We start from the raw sequence: 26,431 nt of genomic DNA, 5'->3' as shown, positions 1-26,431 counted from the left end.
GCATCCAGTAATTTTGCTTTGACATGATCTGGCAAGTTCTGTTCCTTAAGCCAAGCATGTCTTCTAAGAACAGACCCAGTGACAGCAGCCCTGCAAGATGCTTCTAAAGCATCAAACTCACATTGCAAAGTATGTTTACCAACTTGGTTAGCAGAATGCATTAACTCTTGTAAATCTTTGTGATTTGCCCAATCAGGAGTCAACAACATTTCTTGTTTAATTAGCTCCATAATATGCTGCTGATGCTTTAACATAAGAAACTGGCAATTTAAAGCCCTAATGGCAAGCGTAGCAGAGGTGCATACCTTTTTTCCCCAGCTGTCTAATGCCCTGGAATCCCTGTCCGAAGGGGTAGAATTTTTGGCAGTTGTAGCTTTAATGCCTTTAGGTCCCTGGGAAATGGTTTCTGGATTCGCAGTATGATTCCTAACAAGGAATTTGTGAGAGTCAGCCACTCTATAGTACCTGTCAGGTTTCCTGGGAGCTGGAGGCAAGGTATCAGGGGTAAGGCTGGATTCCAGGAAGACATCATCTACAATTTCCAGAACAGGAGGGATAGCTAGTGGCCTGTGCTGAGGCAAGCTTAAAAATTCCCTGAGTCTCTTTTTGGACTGGGAGTAGTCCTGGTTCTCCCAGTGGAAATGTTCTCTAAGGATGCGCAGGGTTTCACCAAAGGAAAAATCTTCTGGAGGGGAAGCAGAGGGAATGGAATCCTCTGCATCAGAATCCTCATAGGTAAATAAGGGTATGTCCTGGAAATCAGAAGGATCAGAGTAATCAGAATCCTGATCAGAAGGAAAATCAGTTCTGGGTCTTTTTGAGGGGGAAGGCTGATTTCCCCTAATTAAAGTAATGAGGTCCTCAGCCATTCTAATCCTTTGTTTTTGTGGCACGTAGGCCTTAGAATGAACTTTGGTTGTCGGTTTCCTAGACGTAGTGCGAACGTTAGACCTGAGAAATTTGGTATTTTTGGTATGAAAGTAAGTTGTTGGTTTAATATGAAAATCAGAAGGCATGAATACACCCTCAGAAGCCGGTGCCTGCACAGCGGCTCCAGACCCATCCAAGGTAGAGACATCCACAGATTCCATAGTCGAAGAAGCATCTCGCGGCATACCAAACGGGTCTCAGTAGAGCCCTGTGAATCTGTAGAAATGGGTATCAGGGGCTGCAAAAGCACGTCACTGAGTACCGGCAGACTGGCGACTAACTTAACGTTAGCTTCGTCAGCAGCCTTGGACCTATGCGGTCTGTCTCTGTCTTTATCCTTTCGTTTTTTTTTTCAGAAGATCGGTAGTCGGATGGTTTACCGAAGTCATTTTGGAGTACGGAGATAGACAGCGAAAGAATTTAGCTACAAAAATAGCCCAATGACAAATAGTTTGGGCGTTGAACAAGGCACAAAACCGACAATGATGGACGTCGTGGTCTGGGCCTAAACAGGTGACACAGTAAGAATGAAAATCTCTGTGAGGGGTTTGCTTTCCACAGGCAAGACAATTTTTCTGATATCGGTTTAGAGCAAGAAAAAAAGGATCCCCAACGGGGTACTTATCTTTTAGAAGACTTCTGGTCTGAAACTCGAAAAATGAAAATTTCAGGAGTCGGCCGACCAGCACTTGCGAACTGCTTCTGCTTTGGGCACTGCATGGCAAGAAAGACTGATGTAATGGCATCAGCTGCATGTTTTATACCCCCGACGACCTGATGTCACGGAAGAGGCGACAGCATCAGATGCAGAAATCCCAAGACTCTGGTATTCAGGCCGGCTGAGGGCTACCTCCAGGCAGATAACCCAAGTGTGATGACTGCAACAGTGAAACCCAAAGAACATCCTGTACAATTCAATTGAAATACAAACAAATCTGTTAGGGGAAAAAATATAAAAAATAAAAAACTTACAATATGCTGGTTGCATAAGTGTGCACACCCTTAAACTAATACTTTGTTGTGTGTGCACACCCTTAAACTAATACTTTGTTGAAACACCTTTTGATTTAATTACAGCATTCAGTCTTTTTGGGTAGGAGTCTATTAGCACGGCACATCTTCACTTGGCAATATTTGCTCACTCTTCCTTGCAAAAGCACTCCAAATCTGTCAGATTGCAAGGGCATCTCCTGTGCACAGTCTTCTTCAGGTCGCCCCACAGATTTTCTACTGGATTTAGGTCTGGGGTCTGGCTGGGCCATTCCAAAACTTTTCTTCTGGTGAAGCCATTCTTTTGTTGATTTGGATGTATGCTTGGGGTCACTGTCATGTTGAAAGGTGAAATTCCTCTTCATCTTCAGCTTTCTAGCAGACACCTGAAGGTTTTGGGCCTAAAGTGACTAGTATTTGAAACTGTTCATAATTCCCTCCACCTTGACTAAAGCCCCAGTTCCAGCTGAAGAAAAGCAACTCCAAAGCATGATATTGCAACCACCTTGATTCACCATGGGGATGGTGTTCTTTTGGTGATGTGAAATGTTGTTTTTGAGCCAAACATACCTTTAGGAATTGTGGCCAAAACTTCAACCTTGGTCTCATCAGACCATAATACATTTTCCCACATGCTTTTGGGAGACATCATGTATTGTTATGCAAATTTTAGCCAGGCCTGGATGTTTTTCTGTGTAAGAAAAGGCTTCCATCTTGCAACCCTACCCCATAGTCCAGACATATGGAGAATATGGGAGATTGTTGTCCCATGTAGTACACAACCAGTACTTGCCAGACATTCCTGCAGCTCCTTCAGTATTGCTGTAGGTCTCTTGGCAGCCTCCCTGACCAGTTTTCTTCGTCTTTTCATCAATTTTGGAGGGACGACCAGTTCTTTGCAATGTCACTGTTGTCCCATATTTTCTCCACTTTTTCATGATTGTCTTTACTGTGTTCCATGGTATATCAATGCTGTGGAAATTTTTTTGTACCCTTCTCCTGACTGACACTTTTCAACAATGAGATCTGTTTGATGCTTTGTAAGCAATCTGTGAACCATGGCTATTGCTGTAGCAGGCAACTGAGTAAATGTCATGAAAATCCTACTAGGACAGCTGAACTTTATTTGGGGTTAAACTGAATCTGCTTAATTGATGGCCGGTGTGTGCCCAAGAAGACTGAATGCTGTAATTAAATCAAAAGGTGCTTCAACAAAGTATTAGTTTAAGGGTGTGCACACACAACAAAGTATTAGTTTAAGGGTGTGAACACTTACGCAACCAGCGTATTGTACATTTTTTTTATTTTTTATATGTTTTCCCTTAACAGATTTGTTTTTCAACTGAATTGTACAGGTTATAGGTCACATTAAAGGCGGGAAAAGTTTTGAAATGATTTATTGTGGCCTCATTTTTTTACATCACAAAAACCTGACATTTTAACAGGGGTGTATACAATTTCTATATCCACTGTCTATATACATACATACACATACATATCTATATATATATATATATATATATATATATATATATATATATATATATATATACATACATACATATATATATATACATACATACATATATATATATATATATATATATATATATATATATATACACATACACACACACACACACATTACACACACATGTAGAATATATATATATATATATATAGATGTATAGATATATATACACACACATATACACCTACACACACACATACAGCATTTGCACTTTACCAAACACCTGCAATTTCAGTGAAATGTTGCTTATCTAGTTAAACCAAAGAATCATCAGTTCTCTTATAAAAGTACAGTACAGTTGTATATACTTACCATAAATGTAAATGTTAGAGTGTATTCACTGTTGCAGTCATTACTTTTGGGTTATCCTGCTGGCAGGTTGCCCTCAGTCGGCCTGAATTCCAAAGTCTTGGTCCGGCGTTGGTTGCTGTCGCCTCTACCCTGATGTCAGGGGTATAAAAGATGCAGCAGACGCCATTTTCTTCAGTTTTTCTTGCCCCAGATGTCAGGTGCCCCCAAAAGGGTAGGCTAAAAATATGTAAATAAAATATACATGCACCAAAATATATTTTGCCTTCATCTACAAGCAAATACACTACATAGGTTGTATAGATTAGAGAAGTAAAGATAAGTTCCAGCAAAAATAAGGGGGATGGCGGGTGGGTAACCTGGACTGCAACAGTGAATACACTCGAACATCTATATTTATGGTAAGTGTACACAACTGTACTATGTTCTTCGTGTTTCACTGTTGCAGTCATTACTTTTGGGTAGAGTCCCAAAGCTATGGTTGGGAGGCTGGAGCTAAAGAGCATTAGGAGCGGCTATGAGGCCCTGCAGAACTGCAGTGGCAAAGCCTGCCCTGGATTTAGAGTAGAGTGGCAAATTATAGTACTTTGTGAATGTGTGCCCTGGATTTAGAGTAGAGTGGCAGATGATAGAACTTTGTGAAGGTGTGCACTGAACTCCAGGTAGCAGCCTCTAAAATGTCTTTGGTTGGTACTCCCCTGAGGAAGGCTGCTGCTCTGGTTGAATGTGGCCTAATGCCCTTAGTCACTGGTTTGCCATGTTGTGAATAGCAGAAACGAATGCAGTGGCCTATCAACTTTGAAATAATCTGCTTTGAGATAGCCTTTCCTTGTGATCCTGCAGCATATGCCCCTAGTAATTGCTCCGTCTTTCTGAAAATTTTGGTTCTGTCCAAGTAGAATCAAAGCTATCTGTGTATGTCCAAAGAATGCAGAATTCTCTCCCCCTTGTTCTGTGGATTTGGATAAAAAGTTGGCAGATGAATAGTTTGGTTAAGAGCAACACTGGACACCACCTTAGGCATAAATGTCGGGTTTGTCCTCAGAGAAACCCTGTCTGGATAAAAAATGATAAAAGGTTCCACAGCCATGAGTGCCTGTAGCTCTGAAACTCGTCTTGCAGAAGTTATTGCTAGGAGTAGAGCTGTTTTCCAAGATAAAAACTTTATATCAGCAGTAGCAGCTGGTTCAAAAGGAGGCAGGGTGAGTTTTTCCAAGACATAGTTGAGGTCCCATGCAAGTATTGGTGATCTCCTTGGAGGCCTTAAGTTTTTGGCACCTCTGAGGTACTGCCTTAACAAAGGATGAGAAAAGATTGGTGGCTCTGCATTGTAATGAGCCGAAATGGCAGAGGCATGAATTTTAATTGATGAAAAGGAAAGGCCTTTGTCCAGCATCTCAGTTAGGTATTGCAAAATCTGAAGAATATTTGGAACAGCTGTGTCAATTCCTTGTGCCTGGTTCCAAGCACAGAATCTCTTCCATTTTCCAGCATAAGATTTTCTAGTACTAGGCCTTCTGGCCTCCAAAATGACATCCATCACAGCTTTAGTGAGAGGTGTGTTTTGTATGACATTATCCGCCATGCTGCCAGGTTTAATGTCCTGAGTTGGCTGTGCAGGATCTGATTGTTTTGTTGGGACAGTAGATGAGGTATTTGAGGTAAGGTCCAAGCTGGGCAATGAGACAAGTTCCTTAGGATTGGATACCAGTACTGGTGGGGCCAGTCTGGGGCAATCAGTATCATCTTTGGTTTCATCTGTCTGACCTTTAGGAGTACCTTGGGGAGGAGAGGCAGTGGAGGAAAGGCATATACTGTTAGGTTTTTCCAGCTGAAAGACAGGGCGTCCACTTTCCATGCTTATCTGTGATAAGTCCTTGTGCAGAATCTTTTTAGTTGGTAGTTGTGAGGAGAGGCAAATAGATCTATATCCAGGCATCCCCATTTCCTTATTATCATGCTGAAGACTTGTGGATCCAATTGCCACTCGTGGGGATCCATGAGGTTTCTGCTTAGTTCGTCTGCCAAAGTATTTTTCTTTCCTGGCAGGAATTGTGCCTGCAGATGTACTTGGTAAGTCAATGCTGTGTCCCACAAAGTCATGGCTAGTCTGCAAAGGCGGTAAGAATGAGTGCCTCCCTGCTTGTTTATATACCACATGACTGTGGTGTTGTCTGTCTATCAGTAATTGTCCTGGATGAATTAGGTCCTTGAAGGCTGCCAGGGCATTTTGAACAGCTAGCATCTCTTTTTGGTTGATATGTAGATGCATTTGGTTTGAGGACCATGTGCCTTGAATACATCTTCCGGCCATGTGAGCCCCCCAGGCATAATCTGATGCATCCGTTGTTAATATTTGCCTGGCTGGGGGTAAAGCGAATGGCTGTCCCTTGTTCTGGTGACAAGCCTTCGCCCACCATCAAAACTCCTGTTGCAGGCAGGGAATGAGAGTAATCCTTGTTTCCAGGCTGTGGCAATGTTGAGTCCAATCACTTTTTGGGTACCATTGAAGTTTCCTCATATGCTGTCTTGCATATGGAATTAGTAGGATGCCATGAAGCCCAAAGCCTGCAGAATTTTTCTTGCAGATTACTGGGCCTTTGTTGCCAACATTTTGAAATAGGTAGTCAGTTGCCTTTGTTTGTCTGGCATGAGATAAGCCATCTGGACAGTTGTATTTAAGCTTGCACCCAGGAATATTATCTCTTGAGAGGGTACTAGTTTTGATTTATTTTCGTTGACTGTGTACCCTAGGCATGTTAAAAGTCTTTTTACAAACGCCAGATGTTGTAGTAGAATGTCCTTGTTCTCTGCTTGAACGAGGCAGTCATCCAAGTAAGGATATATTTGTATTGCGCTTTGTCTGCAGAATGCAATTACTGGTGCCAGGCACTGTGTAAAGACCCTGGGTGCAGTAGATAAGCCAAAGTGCAGTGCAGAGAATTGGTAATGCATTGAGCCAGCCTTGAATCTGAGGTATCTTCTGCAAGTTTGTCTGACTGGGACATGCAGGTATGCCTCTTTTAGGTCTAAAGTCACAAGCCAAGCCTTCTTGCCCAGCATGGGCAGAAGCTGTTGTAAAGTCAACATTTTGAATTTTGGTATATCCAGGTATGTGTTCAGAATAGATAGGTCCAGTATTGGTCTCCAGGCCTTGTCCTTTCTTGGTACCAAGAACAGTCTTGAGTAAAATCCTTGTCCCTGCTCTTGCTCTGGTACTTGTTGAATTGCTCCCATGTCCATGAGGGATGAGGCTTGTTTTTGTGCCTCTGCCCACTGATTTTTTGGCAGGTCTGGCCAACCATTTGCCCTTGGCAGGGTATGGAAGTGAAACTTGTAGCCTTGTGACAACTATGTCTAGGACCCATTTGCCCTGGGTTATAATGTGCCAATTTTGAGAAAATAGTGCTAGTTTTCCCCCTAAAGGTGCTGCCAGAAGATAAGTGCTTGGCAAAAGCAGGGGGAAGTCATTGGGACTGTTTCCTGTATGGCTGTGATTTGTCTTCTCCACTTTTGGAGGCAGAAGCACCCGATTGTTTAGACCTGTACGAACCTTGGGGCTGGGATCTGCCTCTAGGGCATCTGGATCTGCCCCTTTGTGGCCTGTCTGACACTGGAAAGGAACAATTCTTTGTAGGCCAGTGTCTGCTAAATCTTGGAGGCTGTACCTGTAAGAAATCCTTGACCGTTTTCATAGATTTAGCTTTGTCCTCCATCTTCTTTAACACCTCTTCTGCCTTAACACCAAACAAGGTATCATGCTGTAATGGATCATCTAATAATTTTGCTTTGACATGATCAGGCAGATTTTGTTCCTTTAACCAAGCATGCCTCCTAATGACAGAACCCGTAACAGCGGCCTTGCCGGAGGCCTCAAGAGAATCAAAACCACATTGCAAAGTATGCTTTCCAACTTGTTCAGCTGCATGCAATAAATCCTGCATTTCTTTGTTTTCTGCACATTCAGAATTTATCAACATTTTCTGTTTAAGCAGTGACATGATATATTGCTGATATTTGAGCATACGAAACTGGCAATTTAAGGCCCTTATAGCCAAGGTAGCAGAAGTGTAAATATTTTTTCCCCATTTGTCCAGAGCCCTAGAATCTCTGTTAGAGGGGGTAGGGTTCTTTGCAGAGGAAGCCTTGACCCCTTTGGGACCCTGAGAGATGGTTTCTGGGTCTGCAGCAGGGTTTTTGAAAAGGAATTTATGAGAATCAGGAACCCTGTAGTATCTGTCTGGCTTAACAGGAGCTGGAGGTAAGGAATCAGGAGTCAGACTAGACTCTGAAAACACATCATCTACAATGTCTAACACAGGTAGAATAGCTAGGGGCCTGTGTTGTGGTAGTAAAAGGAAGTCTCTGAGCCTTTTCTTAGATTCTGAAAAATCTTTCTCCCAGTGGAAATGCTCCCTCATAGTATGCAAGGTTTCCCCAAAGGAGTGGTCCTCAGGAAAAGAGGCTGAAGGGATAGATTCTTCAGCATCAGAATCCTCACAAGGAGGAAGGGAGTATTCCTGATCAGAAGAGGAATCAAATGAAATCGAAATCTGATCTGAAGATTCATAGTCTGTTTCCTGCCTAGGCCTCTTATCAGGAGGGGGACGGGAACCCCTGATCAAAGTAATTAAGTCTTCGGCCATTTTGAGCATCTGTTTTTTGGGTATGGAGGCCTGTCCATGAGGTTGCTGTACTTGTTTCTTTGTCTTTAAAGGTGCTTTAGTCTTTGCCTTTGAAGCTGAAGTCGTTTTAATGTATAATTGCGTAGGTCTGAATACACCCTCAGAAGCCGATGCCTGCTCAGCGGCTCCAAACCCATCTGAGGGAATAGTCTCCGAGGGTCCAACACCTTGAGTTTCCAGCGGCCCTGTCGGCTCCACGTGGGAGTCGGTAGCGGCCTGCGGCTCTAAAGTAGCGGGCATCAGGGGCTGCGAAAGCACCTCACTGAGAACCGGCAAACCGGCGACTGGCTTAGAAGAAGCCTTGTTGTCGGTTTTGGACCTTGGTTGCTTGTCTTTTTGTTTTTCTTTGCGTTTCTTGTGAACTCTGGTATGTATAATTAAATCTGCGGCCAAAATAACAAAAAGCAAAATCATACCGACGCTTAACAGTGCGTTGGTCAAATCTAGCACAAAACCGACAACTAGCAACGTCATGGTCTGGGCCTAGGCAAGGAATACAGTAAGAATGAAAGTCCTTATGAGGTATTTGCTTCCCATAAGAAATACAATTATTAACTTTTTCTGACATCGTTCTGGAGCAAGAAAAAAGTTTCCCCAACGGGGTACTTAACTTTTAATGAAGACTTCGGATCTGAAATTCGAACACGAACATCTCAGGAGTCGGCCGACAGGCACTTGCGAACTGCTTCTGCTTTGGGCACCGTACGGCAAGAAAGACTGAAGAAAATGGCGTCTACTGCATCTTTTATACCCCCTGATGTCAGGGAAGAGGCGACAGCAACCGATGCCGGACCAAGACTTTGGAATTCAGGCCGACTGAGGGCAACCTGCCAGCAGGATAACCCTAAAGTAATGACTGCAACAGTGAAACACGAAGAACATTATCAAATTTTGAAAACTGAAAAACAGTAAAAATGTCATACAGTAACAAATGAAAATATTTCTCTCAAGCCCTGGACTACTCTTCAAAACACTGCTGACTAGAAGCTTCATTTATCATAGGAAGGCTACATTGGTAGCCAGGATTTCAGTAAATCAAAGAACAATACATGTGATGGAATTCTTCTCTCTAGTATGCAGCAAGTCGAACTGTGGACAGGTTAAGAATTCTTTGCAAAGGAAATCTAGCTAAATACCCTTATTAATACTACAGAACATGAGAGATCTAGAGCCCAAACCAAGCCTGATTAAAAAACACAAAGTTTTGCAGAAAATAAACACAATGCAAATAAAAAAAGAACGTAATCTCACCTATAGACAAGTGCCAGTATATTAAGCATGGTGGCTACATCAGGGTGATCATGTCCAGATGTCTTTTCCAGGTCCTCCAAAGCTTGTTTGCAGAGTGGCACCGCAACTTCATAGCGACCCTGAGATGCATACTGAATGACTAGATTATGAAGAGTACGCAAACGAGCAGGAATCTCGTATCCACCCTGCTGGGCTGCAGCTGCTGCACTGCTGTGCGGGTTTTGCACTAAGAACAGTAGCACATCAGATTCAGTATGCATCAAAAATTAATGCTATTCTACACAGTACTATGCAAAATCACATCATTAATACCTTTACTGTTACTGCTAAAGCAAACATTGCATTGGTATGATTGTATAAAACTGACTGGTAAGTTAAAAGATGATATACAGATAACAAAAATACAAAACTGTAAGAAAATGCTATAAAGGAGCAGTGTCTGCATACAAACAATAGCAAGGTAAACAGATACAACATGTCACCTGGGTTTCAGCAGCCGTTGAAAGAAGTAAGGAAGTAACAGTAGCGACAAAACATCTTTTCAAAAAATTGCAAGCAATAAAAATCACATTTATATACAAAACATTACATGGGAGAAGATAAATTCATAACATACAAATGACAAATGCAGGGAAATTAATGAAACAATCATCTGTACTGGCATTACTTAGCTAGCACAAATTTTACTTTTTAAAAAAAGAACATACAGCTACCAAATGTGAAACAGTTGGCTGTAATCAAAGAATGAAAGTATGATGTCACATCCTAAAATTCTGAAATAATTTAGACACATCCCACAGTTTCAGAATCAAGTTACCAGATGTGCTAGCTACAGCAGAAATGTACATACTGAAAAATGGAAGACAACATACGTGATCCTCTGACAGAAGACGGAAGCAAGAATGTTGGTTTTCCAATGCAGTTTGAACTTTTTGTTAAGGAAAATCTTAAAATAATTTTAAAGACAAAATAAGGGGGAGCCCTACTGCAGACCCATTAGTCTTATACAGCTCTTAATGAACCAGGGGCAAAAATTAATTAATTAATTAATTAATTAATTAATTAATTAATTAATTAATAAACAAATAATAATAACAACAACAACTATACCCATTTGTTAACCAGCTAACCGACTGGACACACAGTCCCTTTTCAGGAGTGACCCAAGAGCAATGTCAGGTTGAGTGACTTGCTCAGGGTCACACAGTAGGCAAATGATTGTTGAAAGAATCAAATCCTGTACTACAGAAACTACAGTTCACAGCCTTGACCCTCTGCACCACCTGCCAGACAAAATATGTATACAAGGCAGGATTCAAACACCCGCCAATCTCAGCCAACATTCTGTAGACATGTGCATTAGCTGAGCATACCACAGAAGAAATTATCAGGAACAATCAATGACTCCTTTAAAATATCAGTACTATTAACTAGGGCAAGACATTGTGAATTCATGTAGTTTTTTTGAAGTAAAAGAAGTCTATAATTTAATTAATGGATTTATTAAGTGTAACTCACCACCTTTTCTCCAAAAGTTAACAGTTTTTAGGAAGGCTAAAAAGGGGCAGAGGTAAAATCGGAGTTAAAATCAGGGACATCCCAGAAAATCAGGAACAGCTGAGAGATGCGCTACTAGCCTAATCTGTAAAGCCATGAAATACATGATTTTTGGCTTCTTATGCCACTAGACCCTTAAATTTGGTTTTCTCAAAGGCAGACAGCAGCTACTCAGTCTAGCCGACTTCTTTGAAAGGGTCATTTAGGTGGCGGATAACCACAAAGTCCATACTGCATATATGGATCTGGGAATAACATTTGAAACCTTCCCCTCTGCTGGTATTGTCAAGAAGTTAAAAGAGTAAATATAGACCGTTATGTGAAAAGGTGGATATCAAACTGGCTGAAGGACAGAACCTGCATAGTTAAGGTGACAGGTGTCCCCTCAGACAGAAAGAGTCCACATGACTCAAGTTCAATCAGTGGCATGGAATCTTGATAGAGCTGACAAAGAGGATGGGTGCCCACATGCTATGGTGGAGGTTTAGAGCCAGTCACAGATTGTAGCCATCCTTTGGAGGAAGAAGTTAGGCCCACAACCTAGGGAATGTGTGTATAGCACACCAAGCCACCACATTGTGGTAACCTTCAAGCAAGTACAAGTGGATTATGTTCTTGCAAAGGTGAAGGTGTTGTGGCACCTGTATTGATGCAGAACACACACCCCTGTCCAGGAGAGGGGATGAGGCCAAATAATTAAAAAATAAAAAAAAAAAAGTCCTCAAGCAAGGAAACAAGCAACCCTCATAGCTGCCTAAATGATGACCTCAACCATGGATGGCTCTGAAAAATTAGCTCAAGTTTGACTGGGGAGCTTGATGGTTGGTAGGTGCAGGAACAAAAACAATTAAAAAGGAATAAAAAAAGTAACTAGTAGTGTATCGCAGGACTCGCTGCTGGGACCCCTCCTTTTTGGCATTTAATTCCCTGTCACCCAAATCATACACCCAGACATTTGGCTAATTAAATTTACCCATGACTGTAAGCTGGGTATAACTGCTTTATCATCGCCTGATATGGAAGCACTACAACAAGAACTGGATGGTGTATGGAAAAAAAGGATAAAGGTAAAAACAAAAAAGTGCAGTATAGTCACATTTGGTAAATAGCTCTCACCTGCAACGTATTTACAGTACAGCCAGCATCCCAACTCCAAAGTGACACAGCTGTCAGGGCAGGGAAAGTACAGTTTTGTACCTACCATAAATGTAGATGTTCGAGTGCTAATACAGCTGCAGTAATCACATATGGGTTCTCTGCCGTCAGGCGGTCCCTCGGTCGGCCGAATTCCAAAGTCTTGGTCCGGCGTCAGTTGTCGTCGCTTTCTCTTCTGACGTCAGTGAGGCCAGAGTATATAAGACACAGCCGACGCCATGTTCTTCAGTCTTTCTTGCCCCAGATGTCAGGTGCCCCCAGAAGGAAGGCAATACCTAAATAGTGCTTATATACATATACAAGCAATGCAATATAATCCAAAATCAGTGGTAACAAGCAAATAAAACATAGCCGGATAACCCAGTCAGGTAGTATGAAGAGGTTGCTAGGCCTCATGCCTTTACCAAGTGGGAAGGAGGGAGGGAAACCTGTACTGCAGCTGTATTAGCACTCGAACATCTACATTTATGGTAGGTACAAAACTGTACTATGTTCATCGTGCATACAGCTGCAGTAATCACATATGGGTAGAATCCCAAAGCTATGTACTGGGTGGTAGGTACTAGGAGGAACTGGGTTGAGCCAGAATGCCCTGCAAAACAGCAGTGGCAAAACCTGCTCTTGTTCTGGAATATAAAGGCAGATGGTAGTGTTTTGTGAAGGGATGTACAGAACTCCAAGTGGCTGCCTCCAAAATATCTTTGGTAGGAACTCCTCTGAGGAAGGCTGTAGAGGTAGCTGTGGCCCTGGTGGAGTGGGATCTGATACCTGCAGGAACAGATTTTCCATGATAGGAGTAACAAAACCGTATGCAGTGGCCTATCCACTTTGAAATAGTCTGTTTTGTAACTGGCTTCCCTTGAGCCCCTACAGCATAAGACACAAAGAGTTGTTCTGATTTCCTGAAGGACTTTGTTCTGTCAAATAATAACGAAGCTGCCTATGGATGTCTAAGGAGTGTAGCAGCCTTTCCCCTTTGTTTTGAGGATTGGGGTAAAAGGTGGGTAGGTGTATGGCTTGATTTAAAGCTACCCTGGATACCACTTTAGGCATAAATGATGGGTTGGTGCGAAGGAAACCCTGTCCTGATGGAAAATGAGAAAGGGCTGCACCGCCATGAGGGCCTGAAGTTCAGAAACCCTACGAGCTGAAGTGATGGCCAGAAGGAAGGCTGTCTTCCAGGACAAATATTGCAAATCTGTTGAGGCAGCTGGTTCAAAAGGAGGCAATGTTAATTTTTCTAGTATGTAATTAAGATCCCAGGCTGGTATTGGTTGTTTCCTTGGTGGTCTTATATTCTTAGCCCCTCTGAGGAACTGTCGTAAGAGTGGGTGAGAAAATAAAGGAGGATCAGTGTTGAATTCTGCAGAGATGGCTGAGGCATGGATTTTTATGGAAGAAAAAGAAAGTCCATTGTTCAATAGCTCAGCTAGGTACTGTAATACCTGAGGCAAGTTCAGTTTTCTATGGTCCTGGCCTTTTTTCTCATTCCAAGAGCAAAACCGCTTCCATTTTGGAGTAAGCTTTTCTTGTAGCTGGCCTTCTGGCCTCCAAAATGACATCCTGTACCTCCTTGGAGAGTAGGTTCTGTTGTGGTGTTAAGGAATTTTCCATGCAGCGAGATTGAGTGTTTTCAGCTGACTGTGAAGAGTTTTGTAGCTGTGCTGAGTCAGCAGAAGAGGCATTAGAGGCAGGGACCAGGGAGGAGTATGTGTTAGGCTCCTCAGGAGTGGGTACCAGTGTTGCCTTGGCCAATCTGGAGCAATCAGTAACATCTTGGTTTGTCTGTTCTTGCTTTCAAAAGCACCTTGGGCAGAAGAGGCAGAGGTGGGAATGCGTAAACTGTCCATGCTGTCCAACTGAATGAAAGGACGTCCACTCTCCAGGCCTTTGGGTGAAAAGTCTTTGAACAAAACTTTTCCAATTGATGATTCCTGTGGGAGGCAAAAAGATCTATGTCTGGCCTCCCCCATGCTTGGATTATTTCTGCAAACACCTGAGGATGTAACTTCCATTCGTGTGGATCTGTCATTTTTCTGCTTAGATTGTCTGCCAGTGTGTTTTCCAATCCTGGCAAGTACTGTGCTTGAAGTTCGATTTGTCTTTCCAGAGCCAAGTTCCAAAGAGTCATGGCTAGTCTGCACAAGGGGTATGAATGTGTTCCTCCTTGTTTATGTACCACATTACCGTGGTGTTGTCTGTTCTTATTAGTAATTGTCCTGGATGGAGGAAGTCCTTGAAAGCTGTAATTGCATTTATTACTGCTAGCATTTCTTTTTGATTGATGTGAAGGTGCTTTTCTTTTTGGGACCATTTGCCCTGAATGCACCTGTTCGTCATGTGCGCTCCCCAGGCGTAGTCTGAGGCGTCTGTGGTTATGACTTGTTTTGCTTGAGGCTTGCAGAATGGGAGGCCTTTGTTTGCTTGACATGCTTGGGCCCACCATAGAAATTCCTTTTGCAAACATAGAATTATTGGTATTATTGTTTCCAAACTGTGACTGTGTTGAGACCATAGGTTTTTTAGGTACCATTGAAGTTTCCTCATATGCAGCTTTGCAAATGGGGTTAATAGAATGCAAGATGCCATGAATCCCAGAGCCTGCAGGATTTTCCTTGCAGTAAGCCTGGTACTTTTGCTAGTATTTTGAAGTACTGAGATAGTTGCCCTTGTTTTTCTGGTGTAAGGTAGGCCATCTGGGTGTTTGTGTCCAAGTTGGCACCCAGGAAAGTTATTTTCTGGGATGGTGTTAGCCTTGATTTCTCTTTGTTGATTGTATATCCCAGAGAAAGCAGTAACCGTGTCACATATGCCAGATGTTCCAGAAGTATGTTCTTGCTGTCGGCTTGGATCAGGCAGTCGTCCAGATAAGGGTAAATTTGTATCCCTTGAAGTCTGCAGTAAGCAATCACTGATGCCAGGCACTTTGTGAATACTCTGGGCGCAGTAGATAAGCCAAAGGGCAATGCAGAGAATTGATAGTGGATTGAACCTGCAAGAAATCTGAGGTATCTTCTGCAACTTTGTCTGATTGGGACATGCAGGTATGCCTCCTTGAGGTCCAATGTTACCAGCCAGAACTCCTTGCCTAGCTGCTGTAATGTGAGCATCTTGAATTTTGGTACGATTAGAAATGTGTTTAGGGTGGATAAGTCCAAAATGGGTCTCCAGTCGGTTCCTTTCCTTGGTACCAGGAAAAGTCTTGAATAAAAACCTTGACCTTGTTGGTGGGTAGGTACCTCTTGAATAGCTCGCATGCTTATGAGCTTTGAAATTTGCAGTTGTGCCTCTGCCCTTTGATTTTGTGGCAGGTTTGGCATGCCTCTCATTTTTGGAAGAGTGTGAAATTGAAATTTGTAGCCTCTGTTTATAATGTCCAGGATCCATTTGTCTGTTGTGACAATATGCCAATTGCTTGCAAATAGTGCTAGTTTTCCTCCCAAAGGTGCTGCCAGCCGAGACATGCTTGGCATGGAAATGAGGGAGTCATTGGGTTTGCTTCCTGTATTGTTGTGCACTGTCTTCGCCACCTCTTGGTGCTGGAGTTTGTCATTGTCGGCCTCTATATGATCCTTGTGATTGCCCTCTGCCCCTTGTGCGTCTGTATCTACCTCTTTGGGGCTTGTCAGTGGCTGGAAAGGACCAGTTTTTTGAAGGCCAATTTCTGCTAAAACATGGTGGTTGGACCTGTAAGAAAGCTTTGACAGTTTGCATAGATTTGGCTTTTTCTTCCATTTTCCGCAGTATCTCCTCAGCATTAGTACCAAACAGCACATCCTTTTGCAAAGGAGCATCTAGAAGTTTAGCTTTCACATAATCAGGTAAATTTTGTTCCCTAAGCCAGGCGTGTCTGCGAATGACTGATCATGTAGCTGCCGCTCTACTTGAGGCCTCTAGGGCATCATAACCACATTGTAAAGTGTGTTTACCCACTTGTTCTGCACTATACATCATATCCTGTAACTCCTTTAAATCTTGTTGTTCAGGTTGAGACATTTTGTTCCTCAATTGTGATAACAGGAACTGTTGATATTTAAGCAAATGAAACTGACAATTTAAAGCCCTCACGGCTAGGGTGGCTGAGGTATATACCTTTTTCCCCCACCTTTCCAAAGATCTTGATTCCCTTTCTGCAGGAAGTGGATTTTTGGCAGTGAAGGCCTTCAATCCCTTGGGGCCTTGTGAAATGGTTTCAGGGTCAGCATTATGGCTTTTGAAGAGAAATTGGTGAGAGCTGGGTACTCTGTAATACCTATCAGGTTTGACTGGTGCAGGAGGCAGGGAATCCGGGTTAAGACAAGCCTCCGAATAGACGTCATCCAGTATGTCCAAAACAGGGGGTATAGCCAGAGGTCTGTGTTGAGGTAAAGAAATTCCCTAAGTCTTTTCTTGGAATCTGAAAAGTCTTGGCCTTCCCAATGGAAGTGTTCCCTCAAGGTGTGTAAGGTTTCCCCAAAGGAAAAATCCTCAGGAGGGGATACAGAGGGAATGGACTGTTCTGCATCCGAATCCTCAAAAGGAGAGTAAGAGTGTTCCCCTGCATCAGAATGTTCTGATAAAATGGATCCCTGATCAGAAGAGGGAGAATCTTCCTCCACTCTGGGTCTCTTGTCTGGAGGGGGTTGAGAACCTCTGATAAGATTAATTAAATCCTCAGCCATTCTAAGCATCTGTTTTTTAGGCATGGGACCTGGAGATGGGCCCTGTACAACAGGCCTCATGGGCTGCCTGGCTGCTTTGGATTTAGTAAAGGCCTTAATTGAAAAAGAAGATGAGGGCCTAAATACACCATGGGTGGAGGTGGACCTGTCCACATTAGTAGGCTCAACATTAGCAGGGGCTTCGGTTGTAGTCTGGGAAAGGGCCGAAGACCCAGCGGTCTCGGGTACAGAGGACACTGCCAAAGAAGTGTCGTCGGTAGTCAGGGACTGCAAAGGCGTCTCGCTGAGAACCGGACCACGTGTAGCCTGTTTTGGCGTGGTGTCGGCGGGACCCTTGGGCCTCGCGTGTCGGTCCTTTTCCTTGCATTTTTTGGTCAAAATGGTAGTCGGAGTGTCCGACGACATTTTATAATCAAAAGCTTTACCAAAGTAGTGCTGGGCGAACTCCGCCCGGCTTAATAGTGCGTTTATTGAAGGTAGCGCCAAAAGCTACAGCCCGAGGCGTCGTGGTCTGGGCCCAAACAAGGTATGCAGCGGAATGGAAATCCTTATGCGGTATTTGCTTCCCACAAGAAATACAATTATTAACTTTTTCTGACATCGGTCTGAGGCAAGAAAAGTTTCAACGGGTACTTAGCTTTAATGAAGACTTCGGATTCCAAAATATTCGTAATTCAGGAGCTGGCCGACCGGCACTTGCGAACTGCTTCTGCTTCGGGCACCGCGCGGCAAAAAAGACTGAAGAACATGGCGTCGGCTGTGTCTTATATACTCTGGCCTCACTGGCGTCAGAAGAAGCGGCGACAACCGGCCGGACCAAGACTTTGGAATTCGGCCGACCGAGGGACCGCCTGATGGCAGAGAACCCATATGTGATTACTGCAGCTGTATGCACGATGAACATCTCTTTACTTTCACTAACAACTGCTCTCCTATGACCAGCATGTAGCACTGACAATCAGGACACCCTTCTATATGGCCCATCTCGCATCCAAAGGCATCTCATCCAGGTCAAACGAAGGTACTTGGCTCTGATCAGACTGATCACAATGTACAACGCCCCCTTTGGTATGTATCTATCCATATATCATGCAATGTGAAAGACCCTAGAGATCCCTAACTAAAATATGATTACTAGTACAAATGCTCAGATCTGCTCTGAGCTAAAACAGAATGGCATTAAATATACTGATCCGAAGGATATTGCCAATATCCTGGCAGATCGATTCAGTGCCAACTTCACCCCCCTCTCACCCCCTAAATGGCCCATCTCAATACCGGAAGATTGCCAAATTCCAGTAATAACGGCCACACAGGTACAAAATGCACTCTCTAAAGCCAAGAATACAGCATCCATGGGACCAGATGACATCCTGGGCTGTGTAGTACATGAACTACAATATGAACTGGCACCTCACCTAAGTGTCATGTTTAATCATAGCCTCACCTCAGGTTTCATGCCCACTGAGTGGCGCAGAGCTACAGTTATCCCAATCCACAAGGGGGGATCCACCTTGGATCCCGGAAACTACCGTCCCATCAGTCTGACAAGCCTCATCTGCAAGGCCATGGAGCGAATTATCATGGAACTTATAAACAAAGACATTGGCAACCTTCAAACACTGGACCCCACCCAGTTTGGGTTTGTGAAGGGCCGATCTTGTCTCCTGAACCTGATTGACTCTTTGAATCAGTCTCCAGAGCCATGGACAAGGGTAAGGTGGTCCACACAGCCTATCTAGACCTTGCCAAGGCCTTTGACACCATCCCCCACTCTGGTATCATAGATAAACTTACTAAGTTGGGCATTAATCCCTATGTCACCCAATGGGTTGCTAAATGGCTTACTGATAGAACCCACACTGTAAAAGTAGCCGACTCCAAATCCAGCTCCAGACAAGTGGAGTACCTCAGGGTTCAGTCCTGGGGCCGCTCTTGTTTGGCATCTACTTCTCTGAAGTACAGGTCAACACTAAGGGACTCTGGCTAACAAAGTTTGCAGATGACTGCAAAAGTACAGTTTTGTACCTACCATAAATGTAGATGTCCGAACTGGATAGCATCTGCAGTCATAACAAATGGGTTGTCCTGTCGTCAGGCAGCCCTTCGGTCGGCCGGATTCCAAAGTCTGGGTCCGGCTTCGGCTGATGTCGCACTTCACCCGACGTCATCTCTGCTGGTCTTCGGGTATAAAGGCATCAGCCGGCGCCATTTTCCTCAGTGTTTCTTGCCCCAGATGCCAGTTGCCCTCTTGGAAGGCTAAATTTTGGATAAATGCCAATGTTTCCAAAAAAGTAGAAGGCAAACACAAAAATAAGCATGTATGTACATATATACAAACAAATACACCATAAGAGACTCCCCAGCTAGCTATTAGGAGGGTAAATACCTAGGAGTACCACAGAGGGAAGAGGGTGGGTAATCCTGACTGCAGATGCTATCCAGTTCGGACATCTACATTTATGGTAGGTACAAAACTGTACTATGTCCTTCATGGATGTATCTGCAGTCATAACAAATGGGTAGAATACCATAGCCAAACTAGGGGTGGAGGAAGAAAAATTATGGTGTAGTTAGGATCCCTTGCAGTACAGCAGTGGCAAACCCTGCTCGGGATCTAGAGTATAGAGGTAAATTATAATGCTTGGCAAATGTATGCACGGAGGTCCAAGTAGCCGCCTCAATAATGTCCTTGGTTGCCACTCCTCGTAAGAAAGCTGTGGTAGTGGCTGTAGCCCTTGTAGAATGAGGTCTTATGTTCTGTGGAATTGGTTTTCCATGGTAGGAGTAACAGAATCTTATGCAATTTCCTATCCATTTGGAGATTGTCTGTTTGGAAATTGCTTTTCCTTCCCTTCCTGTTGCATAGGCTACTAAAAGCTGGTCAGTTTTTCTGTTACTTTTGGTTCTGTCCAGGTAGTAAGCGTAACTGCCTATGTACATCCAAGGTATGCAGCAGTCTTTCCCCGTTCTGTGGATTGGGAAAGAAGGTAGGAAGGTGGATTGCCTGGTTTAAAGACACTCTGGATACCACCTTAGGCATAAATGTAGGATTAGTTCTCATGGACACCCTATCTTGATGGAAGATTAGGAAGGGTTGCACTGCCATTAAGGCCTGTAGTTCCGAAACCCTCCTTGCTGAAGTATTTGCCAGTAGGAAAGCAGTTTTCCATGACAGGTGTTGCAGATCTGCTGTTGCTGCTGGTTCAAACGGAGGGAGTGTCAACTTTTCTAGCACAAAGTTCAAGTCCCATGCTGGTAATGGTGGTTTCCTAGGAGGTTTTACATTCTTGATCCCTCTGAGGAACTGCCTGAGTAGAGGATGCGAAAAGATAGGTGGATCGAAGCTGTATTCTGCTGAAATAGCTGATGCATGTATCTTGATGGAGGAATAGGACAGGCCTGTATGCAGAAGCTCTGCCAAGTACTCCAGAATGTTGGCAATATCTATGTTCGACACATCTTTTCCTCTTTCAGTACTCCAAATGACAAACCTTTTCCATTTTCCCGCATAGTTCCTTCTTGTTGAAGGTCTGCGGGCTTCAAGGATAATGTCTTTAACCCTTTGGGAAAGGTCTGGGTTAGTTGCTGCTATGTGATGTTCCAGGCAGTCAGTTGCAAGGTTTTTAGGTTTGGATGCATGATGTTGTAGTTGTTCTGAGTTAACATCAAAGGCATCAGGGATATTGACCACATTCTCTCCCGAGACATGCTCCTCAGCAATGGGTACCAGTGTTGTCTTGGCCAATCGAGCTATCAGGATTATCCTTGGGCGTTCCTCTTTGATTTTCAGTAGTACCTTGTGCATCAAGGGAAGAGGTGGAAATGCATATGCTGTCAGGCCTTTCCAGCTGAAGGATAGAGAGTCCACCTTCCATGCAAGTGGGTGGAATGTCCTTGTGCAGAATGTTTTGAGCTGGTGATTGAGTGGGGATGCGAATAGATCTATTTGTGGCATTCCCCATTTCTTTGTGATGGCCTTGAAGATGTCCGGGTGTAGCATCCATTCGTGAGCATCCGAGGTGGTTCTGCTTAACATGTCTGCTAGGGTGTTCTCTTTTCCCGGCACAAATATTGCCTGTAACTGGATGTTGTAGCTCAGAGCCAGATTCCAAAGGTCCAAAGTCATTCTGCATAGGGGGTATGAATGAGTGCCTCCCTGTTTGTTGATGTACCACATGACTGTGGTGTTGTCTGTCCTTATCATCAAATGGCCTTCTTTGAGGAATGGTCTGAATTTTTGGATTGCCAGTTTTACTGCCAGCATTTCTTTTTGGTTTATGTGCAGGTGCAGCTGGTCTTGAGTCCACAATCCTTGTAAGCATTTGTCCGGCATGTGCGCCCCCCCATCCTAGGTCTGAGGCGTCCGTTGTGATGGTTTGGCTTGCTCGAAAGTTGTGGAAGGGTAAGCCTGGGTTTGACTGGCATGCTTGAGCCCACCATAGAAACTCCTGTTTTAGGCATGGGATTAGTGGGATTTCTGTTTCTAAGCTGTGCCTGTGTTGAGACCATAAATTCTTTAGGTACCACTGTAGCTTTCTCATATACAGTCTGGCATGTGGGACCAAGATTATGCATGATGCCATGAAGCCCAAGGCCTGCAGAACTTTTCTTGCTGTTAGTTTGTTCTGCTTTGTTAATGCCAAGAAGTAAAGAGGGAGTTCTTTTGTTTTTCTGCAGTTAGGAATGCCATTTGTTTTACTGTGTCCAATTCAGCCCAAGAATGTTCTTGTTTGGGATGGTATCAGCCTTGACTTTTGTAAATTGACTGTGTATCCCAGGGCTTGTAGCAAGTAAATGACCCTTTGTAAATCTGTTGTCAGCTTGCTTTTGTTGTCCGCTTGTAACAGGCAGTCGTCCAGGTATGGATAAATTTGGATTCCCTGTAGTCTGCAGTGGCGATTACTGATGCCAGGCATTTTGTGAATACTCTGGGCAGTAGATAAGCCAAAGGGCAATGCTGAGAATTGATAATGCTCTGATCCTGCAAGAAATCTGAGGTATCTTCTGCAATTTGGTCGAATGGGGACGTGCAGGTATGCCTCCTTGAGATCTAGAGTTACCAGCCAACACTCCTTGCCCAGCATGGGAAGAAGTTGCTGTAGGGTCAGCATTTTGAATTTTGGGACAATGATGTATGTGTTTAAGGCGGACAGGTCGAGAATAGGTCTCCAACTTTTCTCTTTCTTGGTACTAGGAAGAGTCTGGAGTAGAATCCTTTGCCCTGTTCTGTTATTGGTACTCTTTCCACAGCTCTCATCTTTGCTAATTTCGCTATCTGCTGTAGAGCTTCTGTTTTTTGATTTGGAGGTAGGTTTGGCATTCCTCTTTTTACTGGTAAGGTGTGGAAGTGGAACCGGTAGCCTTGGTCTATGGTTTGCAAAATCCACTTGTCTTTTGTGATATAGTGCCAATTTTTCGAAAATAAGGCTAACTTTCCGCCTAAAGGTGCTGCTATTTGCTCCCTGGTAGGCGGTGTCAGGGCCAAGTCACTGTGATTGTCCTGTTGCAGTGGCAGTGGTTGTGTCTGTGGCTCGGTTATTGCCTTGCCACTGTCGTCCTCTGTAGGCACCTCCTCTGGATTGATTTCTGCCTCTAGAGCGTCTATTCCTGCCCCTTTGTGATTTTGTGGAGTCTGGAAAGGACCAATTTTTGGCAGGCCAGTTCCTGCTAAACCTTGGGGGCTGAACCTGTAAGAAATCTTTAACTGTTTGTACAGATTTTGCCTTTTCTTCCATTTTCTTCATTACTTGCTGGGCAGGTGTACCAAATAGACTGGCCTTATCCATAGGAGCATCTAACAGCTTTGCTTTAACATGATCCGGTAAGACCTGTTCTTTCAACCATGCATGCCTTCTTATCACTGTGCCAGTCATGGCTGATCTAAATGAAGCCTCCAGTGCATCATAGCCACATTTTAAGGAATGGTTACTAACCTGTTGGATGTTATTCACCATTTCTAATACATATTTCTTATCTAAGGATTCATCAGAGGACAGTTTTTAGTTAACTGATCAAGCATAAACTCTTGGTATTGGATCATATGAAACTGACAGTTTAAAGCTCTAGCTGAGAGAGTAGCAGAGGTGTAAACTTTTTTCCCCCATCTCTCTAAGGACCTGGATTCCCTTTCAGAAGGAATAGGGGTTTTTGCTGAGGTCGAGGCTACTGCCTTAGGTCCCTGGGATATAGTTTGGGATCTGCAAGTGGGGCCTTGTATAGGTGGTGATGAGTGTCTGGCACCCTGTAAAATCTATCTGGTTTGGCAGGGGCTGGAGGTAAAGAATCAGGAGCAGTGCAAACATCATTAAATGCATCATCCACAACAGGCAGTACAGGAGGTATAGCTAAGGGCCTATGTTGTGGTAAGTGCAGAAAAGTCCTAAGCCTTTTTCTTGAATCTGAGAAATCTTGTCCCTGCCATTGGAATTGTTCTCTCATGGCATGTAAGGTTTCCCCAAAGGAAAATTCCTCTGGTGGAGAGGCAGCTGGAATGGATTCTTCAGCATCGGAATCTTCATAAGTAGAAAAAGGAGCCTCTGGCTGGTCTGTAATGTCTGAGTCATCCGCAGAATCATCAGAGGACACTGGCTCGGGGGGCTCTGCTCTAGGTCTCTTTTCTGGGGGCTGAGAGGCCCTGTCTGGGTGAGATTGGGATCCCCTAATTAAGGATATTAAATCCTCTGCCAGAGTAAGCATTTGTGAACTTGAAGTGGGCCTGTGTGAGGGGGGCTTAACAGGCACTGATTTAACAGATTTGGCTGCTTTAGCCCTGGCAAAGGCCTTAATAGACATGGCTGCAGGAGGCCTAGCAGCACCACGTGCTGGGGTAGAGACAGCCAAAGGGATGGTGTCTGATAAATCACTAGGAACCACAATTGTAGGCAAAATTTCTGAGGCCGATTCAACTAAGGTAGCAGGAGCCTCAGTAGTAGTCATGGATTCGCTGAAGATTGACCGGTTTCTCGGTTTGGCGAAACCGAGACACTCATGCTTGCTTAACCGTGGTTTCGGCGAAACCGCGGACCGCGAGTGTCGGTCTTTTCTTTGCGTTTTTAACAATTTGGGTAGTCGGAGGATCCGACGGCATAATGTACGCAAAATCTGAGCCGAAAAACTGTTCAGCAAACTCCGACCGGCGCCTAAGCGTTCGTCGGTTGAAGGAAGCACAGGCGAACAGGCTGCTACGTCGTGGTCTGGGCCTAAGCAAGGCAGACAGTAAGAGTGGAAATCTTTATGAGGTATTTGTTTCCCACAAGTTAAACAGTTATTGACTTTTTCTGACATCGGCTGAGGCAAGAAAGAGTCCCCAACGGGGTACTTAGCTTTTAGAAGTCTTCGAAGTAGTATTCGGTAGTAGTAATCTCTGGATCTGACCGACCAGCACTTGCGAACAGCTTCTGCTTCGGGCGCCACGCGGCAAGAAAGACTGAGGAAAATGGCGTCGGCTGATGCCTTTATACCCGAAGACCAGCAGAGATGACGTCGGGTGAAGTGCGACATCAGCCGAAGCCGGACCCAGACTTTGGAATCCGGCCGACCGAAGGGCTGCCTGACGACAGGACAACCCATTTGTTATGACTGCAGATGCATCCATGAAGGACATCTGGGAGCCATTATTGAATCCCCAAATGATGTGGATACTCTACAAAAGGGCCTTACAGAAACAGATGCTTGGTGCCAGAGCCATGGGCTCAAGCTCAATGCCAAGAAACGTATTGTTATCCCCTTTGGGAAAAAACATGTATCCATGAATTACCATATAGGTGGCAGTACACTAAACACAGAAAGTGTGATAAGAGACTTAGGGACACAGGTGGATAGTGGTCTCACCTTCGATAACCACATCGTCACAACAGTCAGGAAATCTTTCTATGTGGCACACCTCATCACGAAGGGCTTTTCATCCAGAAAAAAGGAGGTCATTGTCCCACTGTACTCATCCCTCATTAGACCCATTATAGAATACAACACCCCATTTGGTATGTACCTCTCAAGACATCTGCAACAACTGGAAAGGCCTCAGAAATACCTCACTAAAAGAATCACAGGCCTAAAGCAGATGCCCTACGCTGACCGCCTTAAAAAACCCCAGCTATACTCTGTCGCATATCGTCTACTCAGAGGCGATCTCTGCTTAACATACAAGGCCATGTCAAACGCAGAGCTGTTGGACATGCTACACTTAAAGAAATCCCAATCCCTCAGAGCTACACGCTCCAGGGATCTAAACCTTGTCATCACAATAAACAAAACATGCTGGAGGGATAGGTTCCTGACCCAGAGACTCCCCAGACTCTGGAATAGATTGCCCATACATGTCAAGCAGAGTGCCTCTTTGGACCTCTTCAAGAGGAACCTTGACGATTGGATGGGAGAAAGGAAATTCACCCCAGGGATCACGTCAGTCGCCCTGCTAGACAGGGGTCCAGGAAAGTAAATAATGTGGGAAATAATAGCCAGGGAATTGTTATGGCTAGGCTTGTATAGGCCCTAGGGCTGATAGCCTAGTACCAACCTATGAACCTATAACCTCAGCTAACAAGACAGGCTTGAAGCTGCATCTCTAGTACCCCTTCTATAGACTCCTACATGGAGATCTCTGTCTGACATTTTGTGCCATTAAGAAAATAACCCTACATTACCACTTGCATAGCCAAAATACATAGTTTCATTATCACTCAAATGAAGGATTTAAATCTTTACTAAAACATAAAACATGTTGATGACACAGACATATTTCCAAATGTTTATCCAATCTCTAGGAAAAAAATGTCTTTACATACAAAACAAGAGTTAAACCATTGCATCCTTTGAGACCATCCTTTGAAAACTCATTCCTGGCCTGACTGGATTTGTCCTTCTGGAAATGCAAAGTACTTCATAAGGGTGGGTACTGGCAAGATAGATAAGGTCTCTACATTTAGTTGCCACACAATTCTTATCATTCTATGATACTGTTTTTAATACCTTGAAGCAAGTGAGGCAAATAACCCAATTCAGCATAAATGCAGAGTGAATGGTTATGACAAGGTCCTTTGTTCCTGAGAGAGTTAATATCTGAAGACAATGTGAGCTTCAGTACATATTTGGAGGGTTCCATGGTATACATGGATGCTGCTATCCCAAAATTGAGAATGTTAGGATTCAAAAATTGAAAGGCTTCTGAAAATAACACCAATTATGATAGTGTCCAGTATCCAAAATCAATATTACTGAACAAGATTTCAAGTTCTTTCTACTGGGCATCTGGACAGAAGAGCACTGATTTAAGTTACTGTTCTATGACCCCTTACTTTCTGGTCCACTGAAAATCTTTCCGTGGTTCTCTGTTTTTTATAAATTAACTGGCTTGAGTGCAG

At 43.8% G+C, this 26,431-nt stretch overlaps 1 protein-coding gene across 8 annotated transcripts in view; it reads right to left on the bottom strand.

Moving 5' to 3' along the window:
• Positions 1–26,431, bottom strand: part of LOC122792271 (kinesin light chain 1-like) — a 1,642,552-nt gene that overhangs the window by 950,587 nt on the left and 665,534 nt on the right. For all 8 annotated transcript variants that reach the window (XM_044060030.1, XM_044060031.1, XM_044060032.1 and 5 more), the window contains one exon: positions 9,697–9,922. In XM_044060030.1, coding sequence (XP_043915965.1) covers positions 9,697–9,922 — 226 coding nt within the window. The remainder of the gene's footprint in view (positions 1–9,696; positions 9,923–26,431) is intronic.

The sequence above is a fragment of the Protopterus annectens genome, chromosome 1.part2 (assembly GCF_019279795.1).
Source record: "Protopterus annectens isolate FY-2018-M chromosome 1.part2, PAN1.0, whole genome shotgun sequence".
Classification (NCBI taxonomy): domain Eukaryota; kingdom Metazoa; phylum Chordata; order Ceratodontiformes; family Protopteridae; genus Protopterus; species Protopterus annectens.
Note: the sequence above shows the minus strand (reverse complement) of the source record. Positions and strands in the feature narration are given on the sequence as shown.